Consider the following 20391-nt stretch of genomic DNA (forward strand, 5'->3'; position numbering starts at 1 on the left):
CTAAGACTATTACGTCATCGAAGATTTCACAACGGTTCTGACTGATGGTGCAATCGGAGATTTGACAACGGCTATAAGTAATGGTGCAATACCTTTGTGTGCAGCCGTTGATGTCAGTTTGTTGTGCTACAGATTGATCAAGTGATTTTGGTTCTATAGCCATCAGTGAATCAACAAGGACTGCTTTGGAATGTTGCGACCATAGTGGTAAGAAAACAGATAAAATTTAGTTTTGTTGGTAAGCAGCCCCAAATTTCTATTCGGTCATATAATCAGTGGCACTTCAAATCTCGCAACTTATTATGTTTACAGGTATTCGCCAAAAGCTGTTAAAACGTTAATGTACTTAAAATTTTATGAATATTCCTTTTTTTATTTAGTACAGGATATATTGCCTTTTTGTGTTATTTAAGCGGTTGATTCTTAGCGAGTATTGAATACATAAAAGGTCATTATGTCATCTATGGAATGTGTCGACGTTTCAACTTAGGTAGGGAAATAAGAGAAATAACCACCGTACTAAAGATAGTCGTGGACAACGTAATTTTTAAATTAAGTCACGCGTGTGACTACTTTGCTAGGCCTTTACTCTTGTAAAAAACCAATTCAATTTAATCGCGACTTTTAGGAAAGAAAGCTGTAAGTTGTTAAAAGTGTTATTATCGTATCGGTCATACCCATAGATATTCTGATGACATTTCCAGATTAATTAAGACCATTACGTCATCGGAGATTCATCGGAGATTTCACCTCGGCTATAAGTGATGTGCAATAAGTTCGTGTGCAGTCGTTGTTGTCAGTTGTTGTGCTACAGATTGATCAGGTGATTTTGTGTCTATAGTCATAGTGAATCAACAAAGACTGCTTTGGAATGTGCACTACGTTTCCACTATAGTGGTAAGAAAACAGATAAATTTTCAAAGCGCGGTTGAAGATCTGAAATATCTTCTTGTTCAGCAAAAAAATGCAATTTGGAATTTCCGAAATTATAGGAATCTTGAAATGGATTCCGAACTATGGTGCCCACTGGCACATATCCAAAAGAAGGTACCACGTGTCCGCGTTCATTTCGCGCCAGTCAAGGAGGAGGAACAATTTTGTTAGAGTAAAAGAGAGATTATGGTCAATCCTGTGAAAAGATAGGGCAAGTCGAACCAATTCACAACTTTCATGTTGATTTATGGATGAAAACACATGACATGCAGCTAACAGCCTCGAGCAAGAGAGGACGATGGGACATAGCACATCTACCAGGCATGGGCCTGTTCCAATGAATTTTTTTTAAAATCTTAATTTAGCCCGTGGTATGCGTGGTTAGTTTAAGGAAGACATCTGATTGGTCATCACTGGCTGCGCGACCATGGGCACGAAACAAAAATAAATGGGGCATGGCGGGATGTGCTCTCTCCCATCATCCTCACTTCCTCTGAGGCAAGTTCATCCCATGCTCCTCCAGTCAGTGAGGTTGCTATGGTTTATCTGGTGACCACCTTTTTGATAACGTTGATATAGATAGATAGATAGATAGATAGATAGATCGATCGATCGATCGATCGATCGATCGATCGATCGATCGATAGATAGATAGATAGATAGATAGATAGATAGATAGATAGATAGATAGATAGATAGATAGACAGATAGGTAGGTAGGTAGGCAGGTAGGTAGGTAGATAGATAGATAGATAGATAGATAGATAGATAGATAGATAGATAGATAGATAGATAGATAGATAGATAGATAGATAGATAAGGTCTTTAATAAAACCAGAAACAACAAACGTGTAACTTTACAATTTATAGTCATTTAAGATCCGTCAACAGTTCTTTAAACGGTTCATAACATTTGGATTCTTGGTTAAAGACAATTTACTTTATTATTATTTGACCTTAGATTACCTTCACAGGTCTGTTTTTCCTTGTTGAAATGAAATCCATATTCACAGTAGCATGTGTAATCACCATCCCGGTTCACGCATTCGTAATAGTTGTAAGACCCGCAGGGTTTCTCTAATGTCGTGCACTCATTGATGTCTAAAAAAATAATAACAATTTTGAGAATGATTTATGATGAGGGTTGCAAAGATAGCTCCACAGTAAATTTTATTTACACTAGTACTAAACCGAAGGTGTTATTTTTTTCCACCACTCTTTTTCTCGACAATCGTAGTACATGTTATAAAACTGAGTGGGATGAAAGGAGCGTTACAGCGAGGCCAACAATAATCATAGGTAAAGATAAGGTGCATGTTGTGTGGCTTGTAAGACTTTCCACTTTTATAAGCTCTGTACCTTCGCACATATCTTCACCAGGTGCATAGTCCACGTGATTGAAACCTGGATTACATGTGCACTCAAATGATCCAACTGAATTTACACATGTCTGTCCAGTGTATCCACATTCCCCAAGCAGACATTCATCCACGTCTTGAACATATACATGCAAGAAAACAAAATGATGAATAACAGGATGTGTACGAGGCTAAAAGTGTTGTATTTGGTGGTGGTCCCTTTGGTCCGTGGTCACCGGAGGAAGCCGGGTTAATTTAGAGAAGTAGGTAAGTTGTCATTAAAATTAGCCATAGAGCCTTCGAGGCTAGCTCTTGGGCATAATAAGGTACCTATTAAATTGTTCGACACACTTGAAAAAAAAAAGTTTTATTACGGCTTTTAAACTTTAATTAAGGATTGCCGCACACGATAAAAACGCGAAAGCATTCGGGCCTTAATTACAGTGCAACGGGCCATACCGTGGCCACCCAACAAAATTTCATATTTGACAAATAGGTGTAAATACGTCAACTCAACAACCCATGCAACCGAGTTCCACTTACAACCGTACGAACTTTGCAAGGAGGCGTGACTGTCAATAAAATTCGCATACCCTTATTGGCGGATAATTTGTAAAAACAAAAAAAAAATTTTTTTTAGGTGGCCACGGTAAGGCGCGTCGCAATGTAGGGAGGTAATGCGTAAATGCTTTTCACCATCACAAAATCACGTAAGCAATCCTGCACATACCTGAGCAATTCTTGAACGGATCTTTTCCATTAAACCCAGTCTTGCATCGGCACTCGAATGATCCATTTAAGTTATTGCAGATGGCGTTTTCAGGACAAATTGTTTTGTTAGCGCACTCATCTATGTCTTAAAACCACAAAAATTGTGAGACCATTGAGAATCGAAAAAAAAAACGTATCTTACAAAAACTACGCTTATTTCCACCTTTAGTGATGCACCTAATATTAATTTTACTGCATCGTGATTCAAGGTTGATCAAACAATGCTTGAGTGTGACTGAACAATACACAAGAAGGCACTGCTTAACTTTAATGCTCAATTTACGATGCTATAATCATTAACGTGGAAAACTGAAAATTAAATGCTACTTTATGAATGATGTTTCATTGGTTTCGTCTTTTAAAATAAACTTGATCTTAGTGATATTTTTTTTTAACATATCTCGTTTATACTGTTAGTTCCGACGCAACTTTGAAAAAAAAAAAAGGTTCTGGTGGCATGGTGATATTAATGAAGGCCACGGGCACCCAATGGAATTTTAAATGATATGTTCGGAAGGCCTTTAATCACTTGTTTCTTTCGAGATTTATAAAAGAAATGTCCTTTGAGTACCGAAAAAAGGCCAGCTATGATTTTCGCAAAGGATACAATACTTAGGAATTTCGTGTTCTGGACAAGTTCCCCTAGAATAACCGAATAGATTAAAAAATGTGTATACTTTAGAGCATCCTAGCTAAAATGAACCTACAAAGCTAGCGCTTTAAAAGCACTCTCGGAAGAGCTTAGAACAGCGTTTAAGAGCATTTGAAAGAAAACCGTGGCTGGGTGCCCCTGGAAGGTGACGATGACAATGACGATTATAATGGAAGCGATACCTGGTGCAACTCATTAACTGGAACTGCAGATCTGCTTTATCCCTTACAAAACCGATGATAATTATGATATCGAAGAATTACGACGATTTTACTGAAAAATTTCCATATAAATTTGATGAATGACTTACCAAACAAGCTGAATCAACTCAGCTCATATCATCAAAAAAGAAATTCTCTGCTCAGTTGTGAAGGCAGCCAGGGAAGGAAGGGGGGGGGGGGGGGGGGGAGCACTTGGGGGGGGGGAGGAGCACTTGGGGATCCCAAATAGAACTGGCCAGCAAAGTATAAAACGTATGCCGGGATTAAACTGCACCATAGCAGCCAGTACCTGAACATGTAAATCCGTCTCCACTGAAACCATTTTTGCAACGACATTTATACGAGCCAAGAATGTTGATACATTCGGCATCTTTGGAGCACTGATTACTACCATCAGTCGCACATTCATCAAAATCTAAAACACGTAAAAAAAGTAGTCAATTCAAGAGTTTTTCTTTTCACGACAGTAAAACATGGATGGTTACTATTCCACTAATTAGATCAGTGCAACAAATACGTTCATTAATGAAATGGTATGTGAAATGAAACATATATTGAACTGCGGATATGAAATCAAGTGAAACTATAATCATATCTTGTGAAATGAACAACTGCGGATATGAAATCAGGTAAATCTATCATCATAGCTTCACTTGACTTCATATCCGCAGTTCCATGTATGACTCGTTTCATTTGATCATTTCGTTGTTGATTCATTCATCGCGGGAACATTATAACCCAAAAAAGACAAGCTTTCAAAGTTAGTAGTGGCTTCATAGCTCAGTTGGTTGATTCTCTATATATACGCAATTGTTACAATTGCGTTCATAACTGCGGAGATCATAGCTTCACTTTAAAATAAGTTCATGCGAACGGACAATGATAGGAGACGAAAGTATCGTTGTAGTGTCCTGGTTTGACCGGTTTACTAAGCCGCGCGTACTAAATGTTTATCCACGTAACAACTTGTGTGTATTTTACCAAAACAAAAGAGAGAGAGAGAGAAAAAAAAAGAAGTTCTTGCTTTCTGAAAGTTAACAGCAGGCTCCTTACCAACGCAGTTAGTGGATTTACCGGTATAACCGGCTTTGCAGTGACACGAGTATGACTCTTTTCCATCGGCGTTCTTTATTGTGTTACATTTTGCTCTTAGGTAATCACAATCTGGCTTTGCTTTCATGCACTTAGTCTTAGCTGAAAGAAAAAAACAAAACAAAGAATGCTTTTGTTTAAAATTAAACGTACATTAAGTATCCATTACATGGGGAAGGGAGCAAGGCGTGGCGTTGAGTTGTGGTCAGGGCGCGTCAGTTTCATTTTTACAAAGACAAAAAATGGCTGCGCTAATGTAGATCTGGGAAATAGATACTAGCTGCTTGACTCGGGGCCTGTTACTGTCCCGATATGTTTGGATTGACAACGATACTTTTTTCTGTCGTTATGATGACAACGCACTTTGATTTCTGAAACTTAGCTATTTGTTTCCCTTTCCTCGTCTCTATAGCATGTTAGAAGAGCAGTCTTCAGGATAATTGGATCATAGTCTGATAAATTGCTCTTCGGGGCGGACTGAATTTTTCAGTTCTGTCGACTTTCGAGAAACTAGCCTCACTCCCATTTCACATTGGATGGCTTCATAGGTCAGTTGGTTGAGCGTTGCACTGGCATCGCAAAGGTCATGACTTCGTATCCAGTTGAAGCCACCTGAATTTGTCATTCAGGTGTCTCTATATAGAGAAAATTGCTTGATAGTCCAGTTAAGGGGGAGGGTCGCTTCTCGATTTCGTCTAGAACCCGAACTATACTCAAACATATATATTTACTAGCTTCGTACTCGCCGACATTTTTGGACGCCGATAGAGAGATTTAGCAATATGTTTACGTGAAAACGGCAAATGTCCGGCTTGCCGTTTCACGTGTTACGTAAAATAGAGAGAAGGGTGGGACTTTAGCGCGTGACCCACGGCAAGTCGATTATTTAGTAACTAAAAAGCAAAAACAAAACTCGGAGTCTTTCTAAACATTGTATGCAGGGAAAGACGCTATATAAAATGATAATCCTTACCTGTCAAGTTTTTTTTTTTTTCCGCAAACAATTTCTTATGTTGAAGAAAACGGGAAGTAAATTTCACGTATAAGGCAAACGCGCCAAAAAAAAAAAGCCAATTTTCACGTAGAGACGGCAAGCGGCAGCCGGCAAATGTAGAAAATGGCGGGAAAATCATGGTCACGTGGTCACTTTTGCCGTTCGCGTTTCACGTAAATGCGATGCTAAATCTCTCCAATGTTATAACGATATTTCTTGCTTACAAGCATTGACTTCACATTTCTTTTGATATTCAAATTTGCCAACGATGGAACTAAACAAAATCATTGTTTCAACAGCCAATTAGGTTCTGGTTGCCACATTAATAACAATGGGTGACGCCAGAAGAAACATCGCTATTAAAGCGCGCGTTTCGTTGAATCGAATTCAGTGAAATTGAAGGCTGCTTTGAAAGAGATGATTTTCAAGATTATAGACGACAGCCTATGCTCATTGTTACTATTTACGCCGCTCGTACGTTAACTTGACTTTTCCGAAAAATTGGCCAACGTCGTGATTTACTCATGAAAGCGCTGCCCCTAAGGAGTTGACAGTAAATATCAAAACAGCCATCTACAAAAGCTGGACCCCGAAGGACTGCATCGTATGACAATCCGTAATTGATCAAAAAATTAAAGGAGCCAAACTTTTCTTTTCTCAAGTCAAGTATTGACAAAAAAGGTAGTGGTTAAGACAAATTAAGACACTACGAATGATACTTCCAACATGCGACCCGTTCGCTCACTGAGGTTTCTTGGCGCTGTTAGCGTCCAACGTTCTCCATTCAAGGGCAAAAATAGTGAACGCAAACAGCACTTTGGAATAACCGCAATGAAGTGACTGCTCGCGGCTTCAATGCTTACCAGTGCATTTTTTGTTAGGTTTTCCAAAGAAGCCCGGTCTGCATGAGCAGGAAAAGCTTCCGTGGTTATCAGTGCAGATGGCATGTTTGGCACAGTTGTGCGCTCCGGCCTTGCATTCGTCAATATTTGCACAGGTATTGCCGTCCCCAGTGAAACCTTTTCGGCAAACACATTTAAACGATCCATTTGTGTTAATACACTCCATGCCATCTTTTCTTAAACCGCAATTGTTCTGGTTGTTGGTACATTCGTCCACGTCCTCACAGGAAAATCCATCTCCAACAAAGCCATTGTTGCAGCCGCAATCGTAGCTTTTCTCAGTGTTTATGCAAGTGGCCAGTTTGTGACATTTGTGAATACCAAGCTCACATTCATCGGCAAGCGTACAGTTTTTGATCCCATCTCCTACATAACCCTCCTTGCACTCGCATTTGTAGCCACCATTAAAGTCCACGCACTGACCGAGTGATGTATGGCATCTACTGCGAATCTACAATGATATCCAAACGGTCATGGTATACCCTTAAAGACTGAAGAATTAATTATCAATAGCGCAAAGGTTAAGTTTACTTTGTAATCTATTTATCAGAGCTATAATTACATTGTAAGGGTTGATTGATTAAAAATTGTTTCATATTCATCCCAGGAAAGACCGGCTTACATCCTCTGGTTAAAGTGGGTGTAGTCCTAAGAGGGTATTGTGGATTGCATTGGACATTGGCTCTCAAAACGTCACTCCCGGAAACAACAGTTCTTATGCATCGCTATATACTCACCAGAGATGATCTAAAGTTCTATCAAAGTGATTCCCTGATCACCCTCAATACTGGATTGAGGAGTAATTACGATATACCATACCTTGGTGAGGCTCTTGCGCCTCTCTCATGCTCAAAAAGAGAGTGTCGAGTGTGCGCCACAATTTAACAAATGATATGATATTACAAGGCATTAAAAACGTGCTCAATTCAAAAGGGTTTGGGACTATTCTCTATCATTGTTGAGAGGCACTGCGTTCTCAAACATGCTAAGGCACACAATGCAAATCAAAATATGATTAAAGTGATACGTGGTAACTAACCTACCGATGAATCATTGCATTCAATTGCATCTTGGCAGCTGAAACCATCACCAGTGTATCCTGAATTGCACTTACAAGTGTAAGAACCAATTGAATTGGTACAATGTGCGTGTGGACTGCATTTGTGCTTCTTTAAACTGCATTCATCTTCATCCTTGCAATCTTCGATGGAACCATAATATCCAGGCTTGCAGTCACATCCAAAACCACCATGGTAGTTTTTGCAGTGTGCATTCTTGTATTTCGTGCAACTTTTCTATAGTATGCAAAGGCATGTAGTTGGTGAACAATATCAGGTAGTATGCGCTATATCACACTTACACGCAAGACGGAACTTTTTTGCTTTCCTCGGTCACCAGAAATCACCTTTGGTCGGTCTAACCGCAATAATAAGTTATTATTTTAGATTTGCCGTACCATACAAAAGGAAGGCAACACGTTAAATCGTTGCTCTAGAGTGTCAAATATTTATGAGTCAATGAGTCAATGAGTCATGAGTCAATGAGTCAATGAGTCAATGGGTCAACGAGTTAGTGCAGTTAATTAAACCATAAAATGAAAGCTAAAATTTCAGAGAGTGCTTAGGCCTATAATCACTGAAACGAGGGCTTAGGCTTAATCAAAAAATTATTGCTATATTGACTGATGACTCATGACTCATTGACTCCTTTGACTCATAAAACATGCGTTCTCGTTGCTCTGATTGCTGTAAGACACTTCAAAAACACCCTTGCGTTCATGTGCAATCACATATCATGCATGAAACTTGCTGGTTACATGATTGTTTTAACATAACGAAATTACGAAAAAGGTTTAATAACAAGTTACATGATGTGGTCATGGGCGAGAGGATTTTGCTGTTTAATTTGAAAAAAAAGCAATGTTGTGTAAAAATAAACATGCCTGGCACGTTTTTGCAAGATAATATTCTTGCAAAAATTAAAATCTGGTTTCGTGGGTTGGCCAAGGTGGATGATAAATTTTAGCTCCGTTGTTTTTCAGTCTTTCGTTTGCTTAAGTGCTTTATAATATCTTTCATTTTTTGTTAGTCTTTATTTCAATTGTTAATAACGCAATGCCGGAATCAGTTGCCGTTCTTAAAAAGGAAAACCAAGTGCTAAAAGTTCAAGTGGAATCCTTATCTGAAACGATGCAAAGACGTCAGGACAAATTTGATCAAATGCAACCGTTATCTTCGTCGGGACTTGTCAATACTGATCCTTCCACCATCAGAGAAAGTCACGAATTCTTAAGTAAGGGATATGATAAACTTATTCTATTTCAAGCTCAAGTGACAGCTGAATCAAAGCAAGCTCATTCTCGCCTGGATGAACTGATTGAAAAGATTGATGCTATTGGCCAAGCCGTCGACGAAAGAGAAGAGTACGGTGACAAGTTTTAACTTAAAAATCGTCGGATTGCCAGAAATTAAAGAAAAAAAGAACCAGCAGAAGAAACTAGTTCCTTATGTGTGAATTTTTTTCAGGAGATGGGCGTTAAAATCAGCCATTCATGACATGGACATGGCACATCGCATTCCAACAAGGAAAGCGCATGCTGCCCCAAAGCCAATTGTTTGCAAATTCGTTAGGTGACTGGAAAAGAACAAGGTGATTTATCTGCGAAATGCAACTCACAACTTACGCCCAGCTAACCTTAGCCTTGTTGAAAGTGTATATTTATCTAACTTTAGGATCTTTGATCACCTCACCCCGCGGATGCAATCGATTTTCTACGAAGCCAAGAGGTTTAAAACGCAGTACCAGTACCACTTTTGTTGGACTAAAAACTCTAGCATTTACCTTAGGAAGAATACAGAATCCAGGGCGGTGAAGATAAAACATATCGATGATTTGAGGCGGTTGTCAGGTGAAACAAGATAAAGTTAACTATTCTGTAATCTCATAACTTTTAAATACAGCTTTTTATGTCTCTTCAGTCTTTTCAAGAATTACTGTATTACGGTGCAAGTGATCTCATAAGCTGTCATGACCAGTTTAACAATACTCTCTCCAGTGATTTGCCTACTAAGAAATATCTAATAATAGCATAATAATAGCATTTTATTATAAAACGTTGCGCATGAAGCGAATTGCGTAATTACATTACATAAGAATAAACCTAGTAAAATAACAACTTATCAACTTGATGAGGACTGGGCCTAACATTTTAAAATTACTTTGAATTTAGATTCATACATTTTTAAATTACTCCCAATTTAAAGCCTACAAGTTCGATCTTATAAAAACTTTACTACAGATAATAATGTTGGAAAATATCCAGCCAGAGACCATGAGCTTTAAAGCACATGTGAGAGAAGAAACCTTTCTTAAAGCGCTCTGTTTTACATTCGTCAGCGATGGCCTATCGTTAAAGCGTAGGGAGCAGCCGTGCGTGCGCGCCCGAGTCGGTGCCATAAGATGGTGAAGGCGTGATCCCGACTCCTTGATCTTTTCAAAGGTTTTCGCACACAAGAGATCTCTTCGTTCGCACAGAGTCGTGCAGCCGGACAGCTTCAAAGCTCTTCGTAGTGGGAGGCAGGAAAAATGAATGGATGCGTAACGCACGTTTTGGCACTCTCTCGATTCTTTCTGAGAGCTGGACAAAGAGAGAGGAATGCCACACAGGGCAACAGTACTCCAGTACCGACCTATGCAATGTGAACTCGAAGGAGATCATGTAGAGGTGCACCACTGCGCTTTAGCACCTGTAATATATGCAGTCGTTTGGAAGCCTTGCCTACTATTTCGTTGACATGAGAATCACATTTTAGGTTACTCTGAATAGTGATTCCTAGAACATTGTGGGCCTCGACGGTTTCAAGTACATTCCCAGTCACAGCTAGAGCTGGTGGAAAATACTCCGCATGGCGGCAAAAATGGACAGTCAGCTCCTTACATTTATTAGGATTAAGTTTCATGTTGTTTTTTTATCAGCCCAGGACTTGAGTGCGTCAAGCAAAGATTGAAGCATTGAGGTCACGCGCACTGATACAGCTTCTGAGATAGTCACGTCATCGACCTACTTCCAGACGAACAGCGCGAAGATGCCAATTTCACATCATTTATCATGATGAAGAACAATATGGGGCCACGTTTAGTCCCTTGAGGGACCCCAGCGTTAACAGGGAGCCAGTGAGAGGTACTCTGACTAAGCTTGACGCATTGCCTCCGCTGTGTTAGAAAACTACATATCCATGGAATTATCGAGCGGCGAATGCCCAACTCAAAAAGCTTGGTGATCACTATAGTATGGTTGATACTGTCAAAGGCCTTGCTGAAATCCAAGAAAAATGCCCTTAGATAGCAGCCAGGATTCTCTAGCTCAGAGAGCCAATTGTGAAGTAGATCGAGTAAGCAATAGGTGGTGGAAGATCCTTTGAGGCTGCAAAATTGGCGGGCATCCATATACTCACCAACATGCATCCTCGATCATCCAGGTAACCACAAAGTGTTCCGGGAATTTAGATAGAATAGGTGTTAGTGAAATAGGTCCGATATCCCCTGAATTTTGAGGCTGCTTTACCTTCGGGATGGGGGTTATGTTGGATTCCTTCCATATACTCGGGACGACTCCAGCAAAGAGGGGTGGATTAAAAATAGTTGTAACTGGTTCAGCTAGTTCATAAGCAAAATCTTTGATGATTCGAGGTGGTATGTTGTCAGGACCCACGGCTTTATTGGGCTGAACGCTCAGAAGTGTTTTACAAACTTCATGAGGGTGCACCAAAGGCACTCTCTCATTCGGTGGTAAATATGCTGGGAGATGACATGCCTAGTGGTGGAATGTCACGCGAAAAACAAACACTAGCTCTGTAATTTCACTCTCCGACAGTACCAAACCGTCGCGTTCAAGACTGGACTGGGAGGAGCTTTAAGGGCGCCCAGACATTTGTGTTGACTGTGCGCCACCACTGGCGGACATCATCTTTGCGCGTATTCCGCACTTTTTCTGCATAGAGGTTCTTCTTTCTGTCGCTGATTTCCTTCTGGACTTTCCACCTGTAAATACGCCACATTTGAGTGTTGCCAGAATGGAATGCCTGCTGACGCTTTTTTATTAGCTCTTTGTTGTGTGCAATTATCCACGGCCTGTCGGTAGGATGAAACCTGACTTTTTTGGTGGGAAAGAAGTGATCAAGGGCAGTGTTAACATCTATCGTGAAAGAGGTCGCAAGGTTGTCCGTCGAAGGACTAGGACCGAGCCCTTGGAACCAAGAGTTCCGCCTGGCCTACAGCTCAAACCTATCTAAACCGGACTCAGGATAATGACGCACGATGCGCTTAAGGCACATGTTACTCCTATCGTTATAATTAATTAAGTTCCAAGCAAAAATGTCAGGTGACTCATAAAAAACTGTGCAAGTTCGTTATTATGTTGTCCATGATAGAATCGCGTCTCGTTGGACGGTTTAAAACCTGTTTAAGATCTACAGAAACTTTCCAGTTTATATGACTTAGACCAATTCACATTGAATTTTCATCAGAACATAAATCTCGTTCTTAATCTTTGTAATCAATGTATACAGAGTAATTATTATTCTCCACATAGTTTTAGTGTCCTACGCAATCGGTTGTCTTCTTCTTCTTCTTTTGATGACGATTTCAAGTTTTCTTTGCTTCATAATAACGTTAGGAGCTTAAGGCACAATTTGGAAGATCTCCAAGTGCATCTACTTGATGAGCTAGGACACCATTTTAGTGCTATTGGAGTCTCCGAAACCAAAATCACGAAAACTAGTTTGTTGGACTTCAATCCATCTATAACTGGTTACGAATTTGAAATGTTCCAACGCCTCTTGCTTCTGGAGGTGTTGGCATGTATATTACGCTGAGCGATCTAAATTATACAGTGATAGAGAAATCTTCTGAACATGCATTTCAAGCCCTCTGGATCGAAATCCATCTCTCTAATGGCCCAAACATTATTTGCGGAATCATGTATAGACAAAACAATAAGCCAGAATGAGTGCGATTTTAGGAATATTTCGATGAAACGCTTGGAAAGTTTTCACCTCAAATAAATCAATCTTTGTTATAGGTGACTTCAATATAAATCTCCTGGGGTGTTGAAACATGCAATTATGCACATATATATTTTTTACTTTCTTTACAAAGCTTTTCTCTTATTCCGACTATTGATACCCTTATACGCGTTTGTAAGATTACCACAACATTGATCGATAACATTTTAGTCAACAAATTGGATGCGGGAATTCATAGTGGCAACATTGTATCTGATATCAGTGATCACTATTCGCAATTTTTCATCTTTCAAAAAATTAAAGAGGGGCGAATGAAAGGGAGGAGAAAGATGGGCGATTTCTCTCGTTTCTCAGAAAATAGTTTGTTGACGAGCTTTCTCAGATCGATTGGGATTCTTTCTCCGGCGCTCAGACTAACCCAGATAACTTCCTTTCTACTCTCTATAGCAAAGTTGATAATCTTTTAGACAAACATGCCCCTTTACAGAACACTGTTTCAACGTCGAGCCAAACAAATGTTAAAACCTTGGATTACATGTGGGCTAAGAAAATCAATCAAAGTAAAGAACCGCTTTTATCACTCCGGTAGTAAAGCCCTGTATAAAATTTATAGAGGCAAAATTATTTTAATTCTTTCTCGCCTTAGCAAGAAACTCTACTATCATAATTATTTTAGCCATAACTTAACTGATATGGAGAACACCTGGGCTGGTATTAATACTTTAATTAATAACAAAAGAAAGCATTTCAAGCGTATTTCCTCAATCATTTATCCAGATAGTAGTCTCAACTAATGATTGCACCATGGGTTATCATCTTGACGTGGTGGTGAAGCTCGTGAGGCTCAGTGACCTTTAGAGCTATGCCGGCAGGGACCTTGGTCCCTGGCATGTTCATCCTTGCCGGATTGGTCAAGAGGTAGAGTCCAAACAAAGAATAACCCCCGTCCCTGCAGGCAGCTGGTTGAACTTGGGGCCAATCACCCCTTCTTGTAAAAAAAAAACAACAACAACATATTACGGAAACCTAAAAAAAAAGCCCTATTTAATGATGATGATGATGATGATGATGATGATGAATGATTGCAGTGAAATTTCCAACATCTTCGGTTGGACCAAACCTAGCATCTAAACTACCTTCAACTAATCGTGAATGTACTGATTATATGTCTTCGATAAATTTTTCTGCTTTAATTAATCTCATTGTGACATCAGAAATTGAGACTGAAATATTTTTCATTCCTCTCAACAAAGCTCACGGGTTTTATTCCTGTCCTACCAGAATCCTACGTTCTATAAGACATATTTTATCCAAACCTTTAGCTGACATAATGAACAAGTCATTCAGTCAGTCAGGGTGTATACCCTTCTAAGCCAAAGCATACCAAAGTTATACCAGTCTATATATCAGATGAGGTGACTGACCCTGGAAAATTTCGACCAATTGCTTTGTTATCCAATTGTAATCGTATTTTTGAAAAAGTTATGTTCAAGCGACTTAAAATCTTCCTTGACCAAAACAAAATTGTTTTCACATCACCTTATGGCTTTAGAGATAAATACTCTACACAACATGCAATCTTTGGTATTGTTAATACTGTTACAAAATAATATGGACAAGAAATTATACACCTGTGGAATTTTCCTTGACTTAAAAAAGCATTCGATACAGTGAACCACACAGTTTTGCTGAGTAAGTTAATACATCATTATGGTATTAGAGGAGTTGTAAACGATTGCTTCTCTTCATACTTACGTCGACGTGTGCAAACTACAGAGTTGGAAATGAAAGTATCCGCTTCAGCGACAATGTCCTGCGGGGTCCCACAAGGTTCTGTGTTAGGTCCTCTACTCTTTTTGATATTTACATATAAATGATATCCCTAACTCTTTTTCAAAATTAAGCTTCTACCTATTTGCAGATGACCCAAACATGCTTTTTGCTGATAATAATATCCGGTCTCTTGAGGCCACGGTTAATGATGAACTTAAAAATGTATGTGACTGGCTGACGGCGAACAAACACACTTAATACAAAAAAAAAAAAAATCAAATTTTGCCACATTCCGACCACGCCAAAAAGAGCTCGAATACGAGGTAAATCTAAATGTAATGGATAACAATACTAATACATCTAACCTCACTCGAATGCAAAGAATACGTAACTGAAATATCTTGGAGTATTGATATAAATTTGTCTTGGAAATTTCACGTTGATTATTTTACTTCTAAACTTAGTAAAATTGTCGAATCATTGCCCGGTTGACACATTTTGTCCCGTTTAACACTTTACTGAGCATCTATCAGTCGCTGATGTTTCCGTATTTAACTTATGGTTTAATTTCCTGGGTCAAGCTGCTCGATCGCACATGAATAAACTGTTACTACTTCAAAAACGCGCTATTCGCTTTATGGAATTTTCTAAGCCTTGAACTAATGCGGTTCCTCTATTTGTCTCTTTTAAAATTTTACCGCTAAAAGTGCTCCAGTTTTGTCCACTTGAATGTATGAAATTTCTAACAACTCTGCTCCTCAAAATGTTCCTGGATTATTTAGAAAGTCAAGTTTGATTCATCCCTATAAAACTAGGTCTTCTTCTTCTAGTATTCTTTATATTCAGTTTCCGTGACTTAACCAACAACATAATTCAACTACACGTTTCCGTGCCAGAGTTTGGAACTGTCTGCGATCCCAAGTACGCCAACTCCGTTATTATTTTTCTTGTTTGCAACAGATTTGCCGGTATTTTGCTTTTGTAAATAATTATTTGTTTTCTTCTGGTTATGGCTGCAATTCCCCTTATCTTTAAGTATTTTTTTTTCAACGAGTCGGCATTTCTTGACATAATGTTATGGCATACCTTGTTGGCAAAAACCTCACATTCGTCTATGTCGGCGCAGTTGTTGTAGCTGATGGCTTTAAATCCTTTTTTACAAAGGCATGTGAAGCTTCCAGGAGTATTTTTACAGACGGCGTCTTTGTGACAATTTTTCGTTGTCAATTCTTTTTCGCATTCATCCACATCTACACAGGGGTTTCTCCAAGCTTCTTTGCCTTTTGTCCCCGTGGGACAAAAACAGACGTAAGATGATTGGGAATTTAGACATGCCGCAAGGTATGCACAGGCTGCCATTCCCGTCTTGCATTCGTTCTCATCTAGGACGAAAGCAATAGTATGTGTAAGAGTGGCAGATATAAATGTTTGCTCAACTGAGTATCCCGGCATGGAGAAAAACTAACCGACTTCATGTTTTCGGCAATCTTCGGCTTAAATTTTGCTGTTTATTGGCTGAAAACCAATATCTTCACAGTGAAATAAAAGTTGGAAAGACTATCGCAGTTTGTCGGGCAACAACTCAACTAACTGCGATGATCTCTTTAAGTTTCATTTCACGGTCTATTTCTTGTCGGCTACTCACAGGCATCAATCAGATACTTGCTAGGTGGCTGTGACTGGCCGAGATTGTCGTAGACAATGTAGCTTCCGTTGCTTCAACTTCGTTCTTTGTTTACAAATTTTATCGCATGTAGTATAGATTGTGTTGCGTCATAGCCGCCATGTTGGACAGCGCGAACAATAAATCTTTTTCACTAACTTTTCTAACTCTTTCCGTGGTTTACGTTTCCCACTTTAATTACAATATGCTTGCGAAGTTTTGCTAGGCGAATCTATAATTGGTCGAAGTCAACGAATGCTCTCCTTATAAGCGGTAAGCGTAGTTTCATTTTCCGAATCATCGAACGGTAATCGAGCCTATATTAATGGACCGCCCATACCTTCACATTGTTTTCCGTTCCATACTTTCCTGGCTGAGCAATTAAACCGAGTAACTTTATTAAAAGGAATTCTGCTCTTCAAGCACAACTTTTTCTCCTTTTCCGAGCACTGATCAAAGTGTTCTTGGAAAAGAGAAAGCAACAAATTAGTTTTTCGACAAGAGAGTTTACTGGGCCCCTGGTTTTGCATTACGTCATTGGCGGGTGTATCAGCTCGTTCACATTGATAAAATGGCTCTTTTATTTTCTCCCGAACGAGTACGATGACTCCCCTTTCTATTTAACAGTTTTGCTGAAAACGGTATCTCTATGGAACAAAATGTATGGCCACATTTTTGGGTTAAAATCGTACAGAAGAAACCATTACGAGAAGAACACCTCCCGCTCAAGTTTAATCTATAAATATCTTTTGGAGTGATAAATACGCACAAAGGCATTCAAGTACATTTTTCAGGTACGTACGTGAATTAGCCTTAGAATGACACTAGGCTAGCGCGCTCTGCGTTTTATCATGGATTACATTAATAAAATTGGGGCTATATGTGTCCAACTTTGGGGATCAGCGGCAATTGTCAAAGTATTTCTCTGGAGTCACCTGAAATTTAGAGCCGGATAGTGATTTTATAAGGCAACACGAAACTTTGAACTTTTTGCTTTCAAAGATGATGCATATTGCGCAATGAAAACGTTATTTGGAAAAGCTCATACTTTGACAACCTTGAAAAAATAGGCCGATTTCCGGATTCTGTCAGTATGATCAATTGTTTTAATAGTGGTTTCTGATGCCTTGGACACACGAATTTCAAACTAATTAGCGGCCCAAAATGTTCATTGTTCAAAGAGAGCTAAACCACTAAAGCCCGAGAATTTATATTCCAATAAGATCTGTTTGCATTAAATCTGAAAGGTTAAATTAAGGATTCGCTTTTTTTTTCACAATTATGAAATAAAAGGAACGAAAATGCAGAACTAAAGAGGTTAAATGAAAGGATTGTTCCTTGAAAAGTTAGGGTTAATAACAGAGGGAATGAAACGGAAAGGTAAGTTTTTGACCACAGCGCTCAAGGAACATTGTTGAAGGTTCGCATGCTAGTTCAAAGATATAGACGCCATTCATAGGTTAGTTATTTACCTTCTGAGTTATCTGCATGGTGAACTTCATATGGTCTTGCCTTAACTTTTCCCATAAAGACTACATGTTCTGTAAAACCAGTGAATGTACCAGGATTAAGACATTTATCTCTGTCTTCGTACAAAAGTTCACTTAGATGTTGCTCAAGTTTTGCGAGATTCACTTTCCTGTTGCTGACATAATCCTCATTCTTTATCCCGTCGAAGGAAAGGCGCACCATTTTGCGAACAGCTTTGGCTTGAAAAACAATCTCTGTGTCCACTTGAACAATTTGACCACGACACACTTTGGATTTTTTGGGAATTCTGAGAAATTGCGGGTTGATTTTCACTGGACAAAGGAAAAAATGGCAACTAGCTAGTTACACTATTACGTATTCTACGTTAACCCCTTTGCCTGGTCGAAAGAAGTATAATTTGAGCTGACTTCATAACATTTATATAATTCAGGGGGCCGCGGAGAGGCCTATAAACCTCTCCCTCCCTTTCCCCCTCCTCTCACTCTTCTTTAATCCATAAAAAAACCTATCCACTTTCCCACTTTTAAATTATTCAATCAATCAATCGATCAGTCAATCAACTTTATTTACTGGTCACTAGATCCATTCAAAGATCGTAACTGTGCCTACGTAGTTCGCAGATGACTCTACGACTTTGAAAGAAAGATCAATCCCGGTCTACAGCCAGGTTTTACAGGCAAAATAATCATTGGCTAACCAGAAGAGTGTACACTGAAGGATTGGGAGAAGGGGCACTCGGTTTATCGTCCTTATCCTAGAAGACTAGAGAGTCTAACCATTTAAAGATGAGAATAGAAAGGCAGCTCTTTCTCCTCAGTTATTTAAAGACCCTGACTGATGGTCCGGTCAGAGTCAAAGTCACAACCTTCCGCATGGCAGCCCGGTGTTTATCAACAGAGCCACCGGTATCCCACAACTTCGATACCTTGTATGAGTGTGGTCTCTCAGTGGATGGATCTGATTGGGATCATACACGAAACACTGAATTAGTATAGCATGAACACTTACTGCACCAAGCTCCGAAGACAATTTGTAATTGTTTTCTTTGAAATTCTTGTTTTCGTTTTTCTGAATTTACTATCCAAGTTAGATACTCGATGAGAACATGTTTATCTTCTTCGTTGACTTTTATGACGCGCGCGGACAAGAAGCCATCTTTATTTTCATTTGGGGCAATAACACAGGTGTCCTTAGTCAGTTCCTCCTTCCAAGGTATGCGTTTAGGAATAACCTGAAATTAAGGAAAAAAAAAAGACTTTGACGATGCTCCACTGACCCTATTACACAATACACAAAATCACAATCAATTTGTGGATTGATAAGTGTTGCGTAGGTCTTCCAAAAAATGTTTTTTTCTTCAAGGTGAGCCAATCCAAATGCACGAATCCAGCTCTTAGTAACTGAGCCAATAATAAGGAAAATCGACTTGCGTACCCCACCCACAACCTGCCATAAAATTTGGCACGATAATGTAACCACTAACTTAAATGTACCTTCGTATAATGTGACACACCATCCTCTATTTTCGTCTCTGACCCAGGACTGTCGTCACGTTCCACCATTATATCATTTCCTTCAACCTTTTTAAATTTGCCCTTTCTATATGACATCACTCCAACGATATCTATGATGTAGACATCTTCATTGCTTTCATCTGAAGGTAGAGATCGATGATGGTTTTTCAAACTTGGTATGATTGAACTTTTTCGTTTGTTCTCATCCATCCATCCATTCATTCATTCATTCATTCTTAGATTATAACCAGGCCTATGGTAACGGTTCCATTGAACACCACCCTTCTTTTACATATTTGTTCGAAATACAATTTAAATTAGTTCACAATGAAAAATAATAATTCCTGTCTTCGCTTTGTGATTTCCAAGAATTAGGGCTTAAACCCTTTGGTTTTATGCCCACTTTTCCAAAAAGATGTTACAAGAAGGAACACTGCCATTGATTTTGTTGGGGACAGAAATGCCTGAATAGATCCTGTACCTCCCGGGGAAGAAGCGCACCCTTTTAGTTTTTTATTTTCTTTAACAAAGACGAATTTCATTGTGTAATGATCGCAACTTTCATATCCAGTAGGTTTTCCCTGAACGCGAAAACGGCCTAATTAGACGTTTTTACAATAAAAAGCTGGAAATTGTTTTTGCCTAAATCTGTTTTATTATAATTAAACTCAGAAGTAGCTACATTTCTGGTAAAAATGGCATTAAATTCTCAGAAACCTAGGAGAAATTTTAAAGGTCTTTTTTTATTGTAAAACTAGAGGCAGGTGGGACTAGTACAATTTCGGCTTTCATGCGAAATCAGAGCTCATGTTTCAAAGCTAAAAATAACGTGATCTATTAAACTCGTGTGAAGCTAACTTTTTTGAATGGCAAAGATTAAGTATTCCTGTTTCATCTAGTAAAATAATAACTGTCGTTCAAGTTTATTTAACGCCAACAAAAAAATTCATCAGAATAGAGAGTGTAGTCAGCGCAAACGTGTTACAAAAAGAAACGCCAGAACTT

General features: G+C 39.0%; 2 protein-coding genes across 2 annotated transcripts; both read right to left on the reverse strand.

Moving 5' to 3' along the window:
- Positions 1–1100: 1100 nt before the first annotated feature.
- On the reverse strand, positions 1101–7088 carry LOC137996135 (fibulin-1-like). Its single transcript, XM_068841561.1, has 7 exons — positions 6884–7088; positions 4988–5128; positions 4224–4349; positions 3021–3146; positions 2292–2426; positions 1899–2033; positions 1101–1129 (listed from the first exon to the last, which is right to left on the reverse strand). The coding sequence occupies exons 1-7, from the start codon at positions 7086–7088 to the stop codon at positions 1101–1103; spliced, it is 897 nt and encodes a 298-aa protein (XP_068697662.1).
- A 119-nt stretch (positions 7089–7207) lies between these two features.
- LOC137995029 (latent-transforming growth factor beta-binding protein 2-like) lies at positions 7208–19466 on the reverse strand. Its single transcript, XM_068840598.1, has 7 exons — positions 19366–19466; positions 18881–19103; positions 17854–18183; positions 16722–16844; positions 15805–16100; positions 7962–8217; positions 7208–7373 (listed from the first exon to the last, which is right to left on the reverse strand). Exons 1-7 carry the CDS (start codon positions 19432–19434, stop codon positions 7363–7365), a joined length of 1308 nt encoding a protein of 435 aa, XP_068696699.1. The 5' UTR covers positions 19435–19466; the 3' UTR covers positions 7208–7362.
- Positions 19467–20391: the final 925 nt, after the last annotated feature.

This window comes from Montipora foliosa, chromosome 3 (genome assembly GCF_036669935.1).
Source record: "Montipora foliosa isolate CH-2021 chromosome 3, ASM3666993v2, whole genome shotgun sequence".
Lineage (NCBI taxonomy): Eukaryota > Metazoa > Cnidaria > Anthozoa > Scleractinia > Acroporidae > Montipora > Montipora foliosa.

What these genes read in the sequence shown, in the direction of transcription:
- LOC137996135 (XM_068841561.1), bottom strand. Translation starts at nt 7,088, where the DNA reads ATGGAGTGTATTAACACAAATGGATCGTTTAAATGTGTTTGCCGAAAA. An exon ending in ACCTAACAAAAAATGCACTG is followed by an intron (nt 5,129 to 6,883) that starts GTAAGCATTGAA and finishes TTTTTCTTTCAG; the next exon opens with CTAAGACTAAGTGCATGAAA. An exon ending in AGACGGATTTACATGTTCAG is followed by an intron (nt 3,147 to 4,223) that starts GTACTGGCTGCT and finishes TGTGGTTTTAAG; the next exon opens with ACATAGATGAGTGCGCTAAC.
- LOC137995029 (XM_068840598.1), bottom strand. Translation starts at nt 19,434, where the DNA reads ATGGTGGAACGTGACGACAGTCCTGGGTCAGAGACGAAAATAGAGGAT. An exon ending in CCATGCAGATAACTCAGAAG is followed by an intron (nt 16,845 to 17,853) that starts GTAAATAACTAA and finishes CTCTTTTCCAAG; the next exon opens with AACACTTTGATCAGTGCTCG. An exon ending in GTGAGGTTTTTGCCAACAAG is followed by an intron (nt 8,218 to 15,804) that starts GTATGCCATAAC and finishes TGCATACTATAG; the next exon opens with AAAAGTTGCACGAAATACAA.